Source organism: Amphiprion ocellaris, chromosome 21, assembly GCF_022539595.1.
Source record: "Amphiprion ocellaris isolate individual 3 ecotype Okinawa chromosome 21, ASM2253959v1, whole genome shotgun sequence".
Taxonomy (NCBI): Eukaryota; Metazoa; Chordata; class Actinopteri; family Pomacentridae; genus Amphiprion; species Amphiprion ocellaris.
The window spans coordinates 2,104,829-2,114,941 of record NC_072786.1 but is presented as its reverse complement, the minus strand read 5'-3'; the positions used below and the strand labels follow the sequence as shown (position 1 = coordinate 2,114,941).

At 33.4% G+C, this 10,113-nt stretch overlaps 1 protein-coding gene across 1 annotated transcript; it reads left to right on the top strand.

Annotated features, from left to right (window-relative positions):
• Window positions 1–447: 447 nt before the first annotated feature.
• Window positions 448–5,980, top strand: ifng1 (interferon gamma 1). The gene is made up of 4 exons (XM_035958555.2): window positions 448–786; window positions 2,834–2,908; window positions 3,737–4,012; window positions 5,531–5,980. The coding sequence occupies exons 1-4, from the start codon at window positions 661–663 to the stop codon at window positions 5,618–5,620; spliced, it is 567 nt and encodes a 188-aa protein (XP_035814448.1). The 5' UTR covers window positions 448–660; the 3' UTR covers window positions 5,621–5,980.
• The last annotated feature ends 4,133 nt before the right edge of the window (window positions 5,981–10,113 follow it).

The following is a 10,113-nucleotide window of genomic DNA, read 5'->3' as shown; positions in this document are numbered from 1 at the left end:
GAGTTCCCAATGACTCCTAGAACTCTGAATTTTCTATGAAGGAATCACTGAAACGCATGAATCTTTGTCACAAAAATAATAGCAACGTATTTTGTTTTTGTTGTAGATTCATTAAAGTTTTTCTGGAAATATGACACAATCTCCTGCTTTAGTGCACTGTAGCACCTTTAGCTTTAGTGAAACTAAAATGCTGAATAATGAATATTAACATAAGAAGGAAAAGAGATTTTCACTGAAGAGATTTTATCAATCTGCTGCACTTGCAGATGCACAAGCTGCAAAAATGCAGTGTCAGACAGCTTACATGAGGTTTTGTGCACCACTGGAAGGCTTCTGATGAACTGGTCTGCCTCCAGTTCAACCACTCAGACCAGGGAGTCCCCTTTCTTCGTACTGCTGGATGGGAGTGAATGGAAACCTGACCAGGGAGTCTCCTGTCGGTAACATTTAGCAGCAGCTCAGTGACTTTTAGAGGAAAACTGGTGTCGATGCTGCTGTTTCTGCTGCTGCTGAAAGCCCACAGACCACAGAGATGTTCAACCACACGAACAGCAATGCAGACAGCTGCATAAATAGATCCACGGGTCAACGCAGAGCATCTCACAACCAGACGAGACTCCATCTGAGAAGAAGCTCCTCGCTGCTCTCTGAAGCTCCACCATGTTTTCCTTCGCTGGTTCAGTTTGTCTGCTGGTCCTAATGGGAGTCGTGTTGGCGTCGGCCGGTCCGGTCCAGTACATCTCCGACGAGGTGAAGAGAACGCAGGAGTTAATTGCAGGAGAACTGGTGAGTTTCCTGGAGGCGTTCCTCAGGGATCGAATCTAGATCCTCGGCTGTTTAATTTTAACAGCTTTTAAGTTTATATTTAAGCCAAATGAGAGAAGAGACGGTGTTCAGGCTTGTTACTGTACATTAAAATTAAGATGTCATAAGATTAGATTCAAATTAAAAACACCTTCACACTTTCATTTATGCACACTGTAAAAATATAATAAAAAATTTGAATTTTTCAGGAATTTTTCCTTTTTATTTTAGACTTTTCGTGTGTTTTCTAAAATACACAAAAAATCAGTAATATAAAACTAAACTTTGAATTTGCATATGTTTACATGAAATAATAATAATAATAATAATAATAATAATAACAACACTTTTAAAAATGATGTAATTTTAAAAATATTTTTTTTAAATCTGCTGTTTTGAAATATACAAAAATATCTACAACTACAAAAATAAACTGAATTTACACGTCTCATGTTAAAAAAAACACTGGAGGCATCCCTCAGGGATCAACTCTAGATCCTCGGCTGTTCAACTTTAACGTCTTTTAAGTTTATATTGAAGCAAAATCTCTTTAAGATCATCAAGGCTTGTCACCGTACATTAAGATTAAAATGACATAAAATTAAATTCAAATTACAAACACCTTCATATGTTTATTTACTGTAAAAATATAATTCAAAATATTGTGATTTTTTAAAAGAATTTATCCTTTTTGAGACTTTTCTCCGTTTTTTAAAATACACAAAAAACATCAAAAATATTATAAAACTAAGCTTTGAATTTACGTAAAATAATTTTAAAACTAAAAAATTTGTAATCTTATTGATAATTTTTTCTATTTGTTCCCATATTTTTGAAATATACAAAACAGACTACAAAAATAAACAGAATTTTTAACATGTGTAATGTTAAAAAAAACCTTTAAAAAAATAAATAACCGAATATCCATAAAATTTAGTTGTTTTTAAATAAACTTTTTGTCACAAAAACTTGAAAAAATAATTTTAGATCATTTTACAAATATTTACCTTTTTTTTGACCTAAATGGACAAAACTACTAAATTCAAGTTTAATACTGTAAATATATTTCTAGAATTACATTCAATTAGTGATAATTAACAGAAAAAGAAGTCCCGGTTCCGTAATTTTATGTATATTTAATTTTTAAAAATCATAACAAAAAACTAAAAAAAACAACACATAACTTCTTGTAAAACTAGGACCAATAAATTCATTTTAATGATGGAAAATTAATGTTTTTTTTTTTTAAATGGTTATTTTCCTTTTTTTAAAAATGTTTTTGGTGCCCAAGCCGGTGGAATATTACCACTTTTTTAAACGTTTTTCATTTAAAGTATACTTTTATGGAACTATGATGACTTTATTAGTGTAATAACATGACATGGAATCGACACGTTACCAGAAAAACGTCGACGTCACGATTAATTTGTTATTTTTTTAAAATAGAGTTAAAGTGAAACTCATCAGTCTGTGGTTTGGTTTGATTCCCACCACTGAGATGAGACGTCATTATTATTCTGTTTTATTAGTTCACCTTCAACGCCTCAGAGTTCTGATTTTACCATCATTAAATCATCATCTGACTGTTTTAAATCAGTCATTTCCTCTAAAAGCAGCTTTAATCGCTTTTGTCTTCATTTCTGACTAAACCGATCAGAAATCTGATAAGAGGTTAAATTTATCAACTGCAGCTGCTCAGAACACATAAATGCACGTTTTTTTCCTGTTTATGTTGCTTTAAAATGAGTTTTATCTTCAGTGAAGTGACAGAGCAAAAATTAACATCTGATTCTGTGTAATTTGTGCCTTTTTGTGTCTCATTTCTGATTTAAACGTCTTTAAAAGTCCATTGTGTGTCTCATTTTTCCGTAATATACTATTTTAGACCCTTTTTGAGAGAAACATATGCTGTAAATGTGAAATATTTGTGTTTTTAACATCTGCAGGGTCCTCAGATTTAAATAAATCACTTCACATTGTGCTTGTTGACATTTAAACGTAATAAAATGTGTTTTTTTTGCGTTTCCAGGGCCTGACGAAGGCATCGATCGGCAGCAATCCTCTGTTCAGTTCAGTCATGAGGAGCATCAATACGTCCTGCCAGGTAGGAGCTGGTTTACGGCTTTAAAAACGTTAAAAAATGCAAAACTTTACATCGATGACATGTTTCTGGAGAGTTTAGGTTCATTATTTATGCATCTAAAACCTGCAGCCGGCTATCAAGGCAAAGAATTTACGCCATTTATAATAATCAGATTCTGTAAAAATAGCAAAAAAGTTTACGTTTTTTGGCGCAACAGCAACGATTTTAGTGACTCGACTGCAGCCAACGGTCAGGGAGTTTTCAGCTGAACTGCAGACCGTGTAGACGAGCACAGAAATAAATAAAAAATATACGCTGTTAAAAAAAATAAAAATAAAGGCAGCTGGAGTACAAAAATCTATATGTATATAAATGACCATATAATTTAAATAATTAGAATAAAATATATTTTCTAGCCTGAATATTTGTCTTTTGTCACAAATTTGAATTTTTTTTAAAGAAAAATTGAATTATTTTGCATTACACGTGTAAATTCAAAGTCTATTTTTGTAGTTTTATTCATATTTTCAAAAAACTATCTGAATAAATATTCAAATATTCACAGTAAATGGAGTTAGCATGATTTCTAGTGTTGTATATGTTGATTTAATTAGATTTTTGTGAAATAAATAATGAAAGAAGTTCAGTTTTTTAATGATTTCTGTCGTTATAACTGTATATTTTGGTAAAAAATGAGGCAAGAGAATAAAAAGAGGATTTAAAAACTACATTTTCTGGACATATTTGAAGGTTTTTTCCATTTTCTGGGTGACTGCATCAGATTCAGCGACATCAGTAAATAATAATAATAATAATAATAAATAAAATAAATCGTTTTTCTTCCACCAGAGAGGAGAGAACCTGCAGCTGATGAACGCCACGCTGGATGTTTACACCCGGATCTTCTCCAGCATCCTGCAGAACCAGCAGCAGCAGCACCGTGGAGCCGGAACCGGAACCGGAACCAGAGCCTCGGCTCTGCTGGACCAGCTGCCCGACGGCCGGCGCTCCGAGGTGGAGGAGGCTCTGATGAAGCTGCAGCAAAAGATGGAGAACCTGAAGAACCACATGAACCCGAGGAACCACAACCGAGACGACGTCCTCAACAAGCTCAACAAGATCCGGGTGGGTCCCGTCTCCCAGCATGCACCGGGCCCGGCCGTTTGTTCAGAACCTCTCTGTCAAATGTTTAAAAAGAAATGTTTGGTTTGACTAAAAACAAAGCTAAAACTGGGTCAAAACAGCCACAATGTGAGGAAAAAAAAGACAGAATTACGTCAGCTAGAGCAACAAAACAACAAAACAAACTAAAAAACAAAACAAAATAAATAAAAATACAGCAAATTTAAAATACATTTTCTAGCTTTAATTTTACATGAAATCGGGTGTTTTTTTTGTGTGTAAGAATAGAAAGAATAAATAGATGCTTTGTAAAGTGTAAAATAAAAAAAAATGTAAATATTCTGGCAGCTTTCTCACCAAAAACTACTACAAACAGAACGGGAAAGCAATGATTCACAATAAAAATACATTATCCTACACTTTAAAGTATTTCTGGGCATTTTAACGCATAAAAAAAGTACATTTACATGTATAAAAACAATACAATCTCTAATAAAATATAAAAATATACATATTTACAATTCAATAAATCAAAATAATGATAAACAATGTATATAATAATTTGAAAAACTTTTATAGATATTATACACATTTATTCAACCTTTTTTGCTGCTAAAACGTCCATAATTCTACCAAATATTTCTCATTTAACAATGAAATGTTTATTTGTCAATAATAAATAATATATATAATAATATATAATATATAATAATAAATAATAATAAAAGGCAAAACACTAAGATATTAGTCCATGACGTTGTGTTTTCAAGACAAAAACTGAAGTAAATATCAATGTTGTTGCTGCAGCTAATGCTAATGCTAATGCTAGGTTAGCTCATTGGTCAGTTTTAGTTGCTTCTGCAGATCAGATTGAAACCTGTGACCCGTGATTAATTCAAAGACCGTCGTAAAGCTGAAAATCTGATCATCTTTTTTGATCATTTTGATCATCTTTATTACATTATTTATCAGCCAGTTTTGGAAAACTGGCTGATAAATAATGTAACTTTATATGTAACACCGTTCTGTATGTTTATTTCATGAGGATAAACTGCATTATTTATTCATCTGGAGGTAAATCGTGAACAATCACGCACCATTTGATCAGAAAAACATCAATTAAAAACAGATTGTTAACTGAGTTAAACTAGTTTTTGGAATATATTTAGAATCTGGTGCCTCCAAACGTCTAAACTTCTAAATTCACATATTTATACTTTCGTAAATGTGACACAAAAGCTGTGAATGATTCTAAAAGCTGCATTTTTAGACTGAAGCTGTCGTTTAATGAGGTCCTCCAGCCAACAGGGGGCGTTGCAGGAAGGAATATAAAAAAGACAACGCAAAAGTTTTGTGAGACAACTTAAAAACTTTGCGATTTTATGCAAAAATTTGTGAGATGACGTAAAAGTTTGGGGATTTAACAGTTATTTTAACGGTCTTTATTATTACTAGTGGGATAAGATCTGATAAATATTTCTTCCGATCTGCTGAACCGAACAGATTTTTGTGTGTCTGCAGGTCGACGATCCGACGGTTCAGAAAAAAGCTCTGGCCGAGTTCACCGAGGTGTTTCAGACGGCTTCTGTGATTGGCTCCCGCATGTGTTGATCCCGCCCACATCACTTCCTCACTCACAGCCTCCAATCAAACGAGGGGTTTCCACGGCGACTAGACCTCCAGTTTAGTCACATCCTCTAGGTTTATCTTTTGTTCAGTGTTTTTATTTATGACATCATGTTTTTATTTACAGTTCACATATTTATTGTGTTTATTTAAGGGGTTAGTTTTGGTCACTTCACTAAACCAGTTCTTCATTTAACTGAGTTATATGTATGTTCATGCGGGATAATTTAACATGTTTTATTTATGATTTATTTATCCTTATTTATTTTTCTTGTGAAACTGCATTTATTTTTGGTTTGTTTTGAATAAAAGCAGAAATCAGCATCAAAGAAAAGCTTCATTTTTGCTCTTTTTAAAACAAATTTATACAACAAATACAAATATTTACAGGAAAAGACTCGACTCTTCAGTACGGAAGCCTCTAATATAATAATAAAAACTAATCTGCATTTTTATTTTCTCTATTTTTTCAAAAATCACTCCTTAAAAATATTAAAACTAGATAAACCGGCAGTGTTTTTAATAGTTTCGGGTCATTAAACTCCTTTTAGTGTCGATGTTAAAATGGAAACGCAATTTTTTTTAACTATTTGAAAACAGAAATGGCATTAGATACTTATTTATTAAAGATTTAAGTCAATCAGATTTTCCTAAAAGTGACTTAATGACAGATTCACATAAAATTCTCAGCAGGTTTCGCTTTTATTTTGAAAAACTGCCTGGAAATGATGAAATATGCTGAATTTCCACAGTAGATCATAATTTTATGTAATAATAATTATATTATTTATGTAGCAACTTTTTTAAAAAGAGCTTCCAAATAGAGCTGAAGAAGAGTAAAAGAATTTCAAAATAAAACATTACAACAACACCAGCTGATAGAATAAAAGCACCAAAAATACCACTTCCAAGTAACGAAAAAGAACAAATGGAATTTTAAAAAGAAAGAAGTAAAATCATAAAGACAAGGATGAAATAAATATGTAAATAAATGAATAAAGGGTAATATAGAATAAAATTAACAAAATAAATCTATTTTTGCATGTGAAGACAGAATATGTTCTTAAAATAAATAAAAATGGATCGAAAAGAACAAATGGAATTTAAAAAAAGAAAAGTGAAATCATAAAGACAAAGCTAAAAATAAATATATAAATAAGTAAACAAAGGGTAAAATGAAGATTAAAGCTGCATTCTCTCTGACAGCCAGCAGGGGGCGACTCCTCTGGTTGAGAAAACCTGTAAATCTATCAGAAAATTCATTTGATTTGTTCCCTCAGTAAATATTTTATTCATCAGTTTATCGTCTCAAACACTCGATTCAAGTCTCAACATGATCTTGAATTTAATTTAATTTTTGACACAAAACAGCCACAAACAAACCTGAGTGTTTGTTTATTTATTGCTGATTTCTGTCTGTTTAGCTTCTATTTCCATCTGGTTTCATCTTCTGAGTGTCTTTGCAGCTGTTTTATGTTTTCTCAAGGTCGTTTTGAATCTATTTTTGATTGATTTTCATCTTTTTCTCGTAGTTGTTTTCATCTATTTTTCTCCATTCTGTGGATCTTTGTTGTTACTTTGGTTATTTATTGTAGTAGTATTGTAGTATTGGCAAGGAAATATAGAAGTATTGTGAGTAAACGTGGTAATGAGGTAACACAAAATATTACAAAGTGAAGCACAAGTTATTGTGAGGTAACGACGAAATTATTTAGAGGTAAAAGTTTTACAAGAACAAAAACAGTGCGAAGGCTTTGGAATTTAACTCAAAAATCTTGTAAGATACGTAAAAGTTTTGCGATTTAAATTTTTTTGTCAGATAACATGAAAGTTTTGCGATTTAACACCAAAGTTTTGTGATTTAGTGCAAAAGTTTGGCAATTTAACGTAATAATTTTTTGAGATAAAAGTTTTGTAATTTTTTGCAAAACTTTTACAATTTAGCGCAAAACTTTTTGTGATTTAATGCAAATATTTTGAGATAACATAAAAGTTTTACAATTTACCACAGAAGTTTTGTGGGATAATGTAAAGTTTTACGATTTAATGCAAATTTTTGTGAGATAAAAGTTTTGCAATTTACCGTACAAGTTTTGCGATTAAACGCAAAGGTCTTGAGATAGCATAAGGTTTTGTGATGTAACGCAAAAGTTTTGTGAGATAACATAAAGGTTTTGCAATTTAACACAGAAGTCGTGAGATAACATGAGGTTTTGCGATTTAATGCAAAAGTTTTGTGAGATAACGTCAAAGTTTTGCTATTTAACACGAAGTGTTGCAATTTCACACAAAACTTTTGTGAGGTAACATAAAAGTTCAACAATGTACAGCAAAAGTTTTGTAAGATAATATAAAAGTTTTGTGGTTTAACGGAGAAGTCTTGTGACATAACGTAAAAATTTTGTGATTTAATGCAAAAGGTTTTTAAAATAACAAAAGTTTTGTGATTTACTGCAGAAGTTGTGTGACATAACACAACAGTTACTGTGAGAGGACGTATAAGTTTCTGCAAGTTTGTATGAAATTCTTGCAAAATAACGCAAAATCTTCTGAGACACTACAAACGTATTCTGAGTAAACTAAAAGTTATTATGTCAACATAAAAGTGTTGCAATGGAAAGCAAATTAAATATTTCTCTTCGGGCATTTGCAGGCCTCCGTATTTTCTCCTTGATAAATGGTTGGTGGATGATCTACAGTCAACAACTTGTTTGTTCAGGAGACAGATCAGAGTTTCTACAAAGTTTTGAGTTTTTCATGTTTCTGCATCTGAACTTTAATAAACACATGAAAAGAAGAAACTGCAGAACAGAGAAGTCAGAGATGGACACAGTGAAGAGGAAGGAAGAGAAAAACGAAGAGGAGGAAAATGAAACTCCGTGGAATTAACTCTGACCTCACCTGCTCTGCACCAATCGTACGGAGGGATTTCCCCTCCACCGTCTGATGTCATCAGAGATTCACAGGAAGCACCAGTGACATCATTCAATAAAAAACTAACTTATTTAGGCAAAATTCCTCAAAATTAAACCCAAAATGTTTGGTTTTCTGGAACTTTGACAAAATAAAATTGATTAGAATCAAAGTTTCTTTTTAACAAATCAGATAATATGGAGGTTTAATATGAGAAAATTCTAGAAAACTCATCAACAAAACATATTTGCATAGTTTTTTTTAAGGTTTCAGAAAGAAAAACGCCACATTTGGCTCCGTTTTCTGTCATATTTCATATTTTAATTCAGTTCTAACGTTTCAGTGACAGCAAACGTCTAGAAAAACTAATCCGAGCAAACGGCAGCTGCAGCGTTTCTCTGAAGTCAACTCTTTACTTTCACTTTCTACCTGCGGCAGGTTCAGGTGTGAAGTTCGATCTTCAGCAGGTTTAAACCTCAGACCAAAACCCAACGGAGGGATTTTACAGCAGAAAAGGTGACGAAGGCCGGAGACAGAAATCTCCAGGTTTAGTCCAGAGTTTAGAAGAACTGAATCATCCGCCTGACATCTGGAAAAACTGAACTTTTAGAGTCAGTGGGTGCCGACCTCTGGACTGGAGATTAAATGAAATTAAAATGGATGCAGTGTTTGATCTGCTTGATAATCCCTGTAAAATCATAATTTACTCCCAGATTTATGGTTTTGGTTCAATAAAAAAGAAAACTGCCGTAATTTCCGGACTATTGAGCGCACCTGAATACCCACTAAATTTAAAAAGAAACAAAGTTTTGTACATATATAAGATGCACCTGACTATAAGCCACAGGTGTCCATGTTGTAACATGAGATATTTACACAATGTTTTTTTAAAAACTTTTAATTAAATACATGCTTTTTCCGAACAGTGTCTGTAACATCGCCGTAAAACACATTGAGTCAGTTCTTCACGCTGCCGACTCCAACGTCTCACCATCGATTCATTGATACCAAGCTGACGTTCAGCAGCTCTATTTCCTTCTTCCACAGGCAGATAACCTGAAAGCTGTTACCGACCTGATTCTGCCGCCGATCCGCGGTTGGGCAGCCTCGGGTAGCGCTAGCCTGCTTAGCTTAGCGGGGCTCGTTAATGGTAACCGCCAGATATAAGTCCGGACCAACTTTGCAGGGGGAGAACGAGGCACTTTATTGAACCAGCAGCAAACTGTCCACATTTACAGTTGATCCAGGGAACACTGGCTTCTCACACTGGTCCTCTATGACTGGATATAACATCATGGTGCATCTCACTATGCCTCCACTTCCACACTCAACTCTGCAACACACACACACACACACACACACACACACACACACACACACACACACAGACACACCGCAACCTGCCAAGGGTAAAGGAGAGCAGACTCGGCCTGCAACAGCTGCATCATATGCATTTCTTTGTGTGTTTTCCATGATGAGGGTGTGTGCATGAAGCACAAAATGATGATTTGAAGAATTTAGTGTGAGTGTGTTTGATTTTATTCGGACAGTTTCATTGGTCCACT

Bases quoted from the DNA above. Each gene is read 5' to 3' on its own strand.
- ifng1 (XM_035958555.2), top strand. From the start codon at position 661: ATGTTTTCCTTCGCTGGTTCAGTTTGTCTGCTGGTCCTAATGGGAGTC. The intron at 2,909-3,736 runs GTAGGAGCTGGT...TTCTTCCACCAG, and splicing joins GCATCAATACGTCCTGCCAG to AGAGGAGAGAACCTGCAGCT. The intron at 4,013-5,530 runs GTGGGTCCCGTC...GTGTGTCTGCAG, and splicing joins ACAAGCTCAACAAGATCCGG to GTCGACGATCCGACGGTTCA.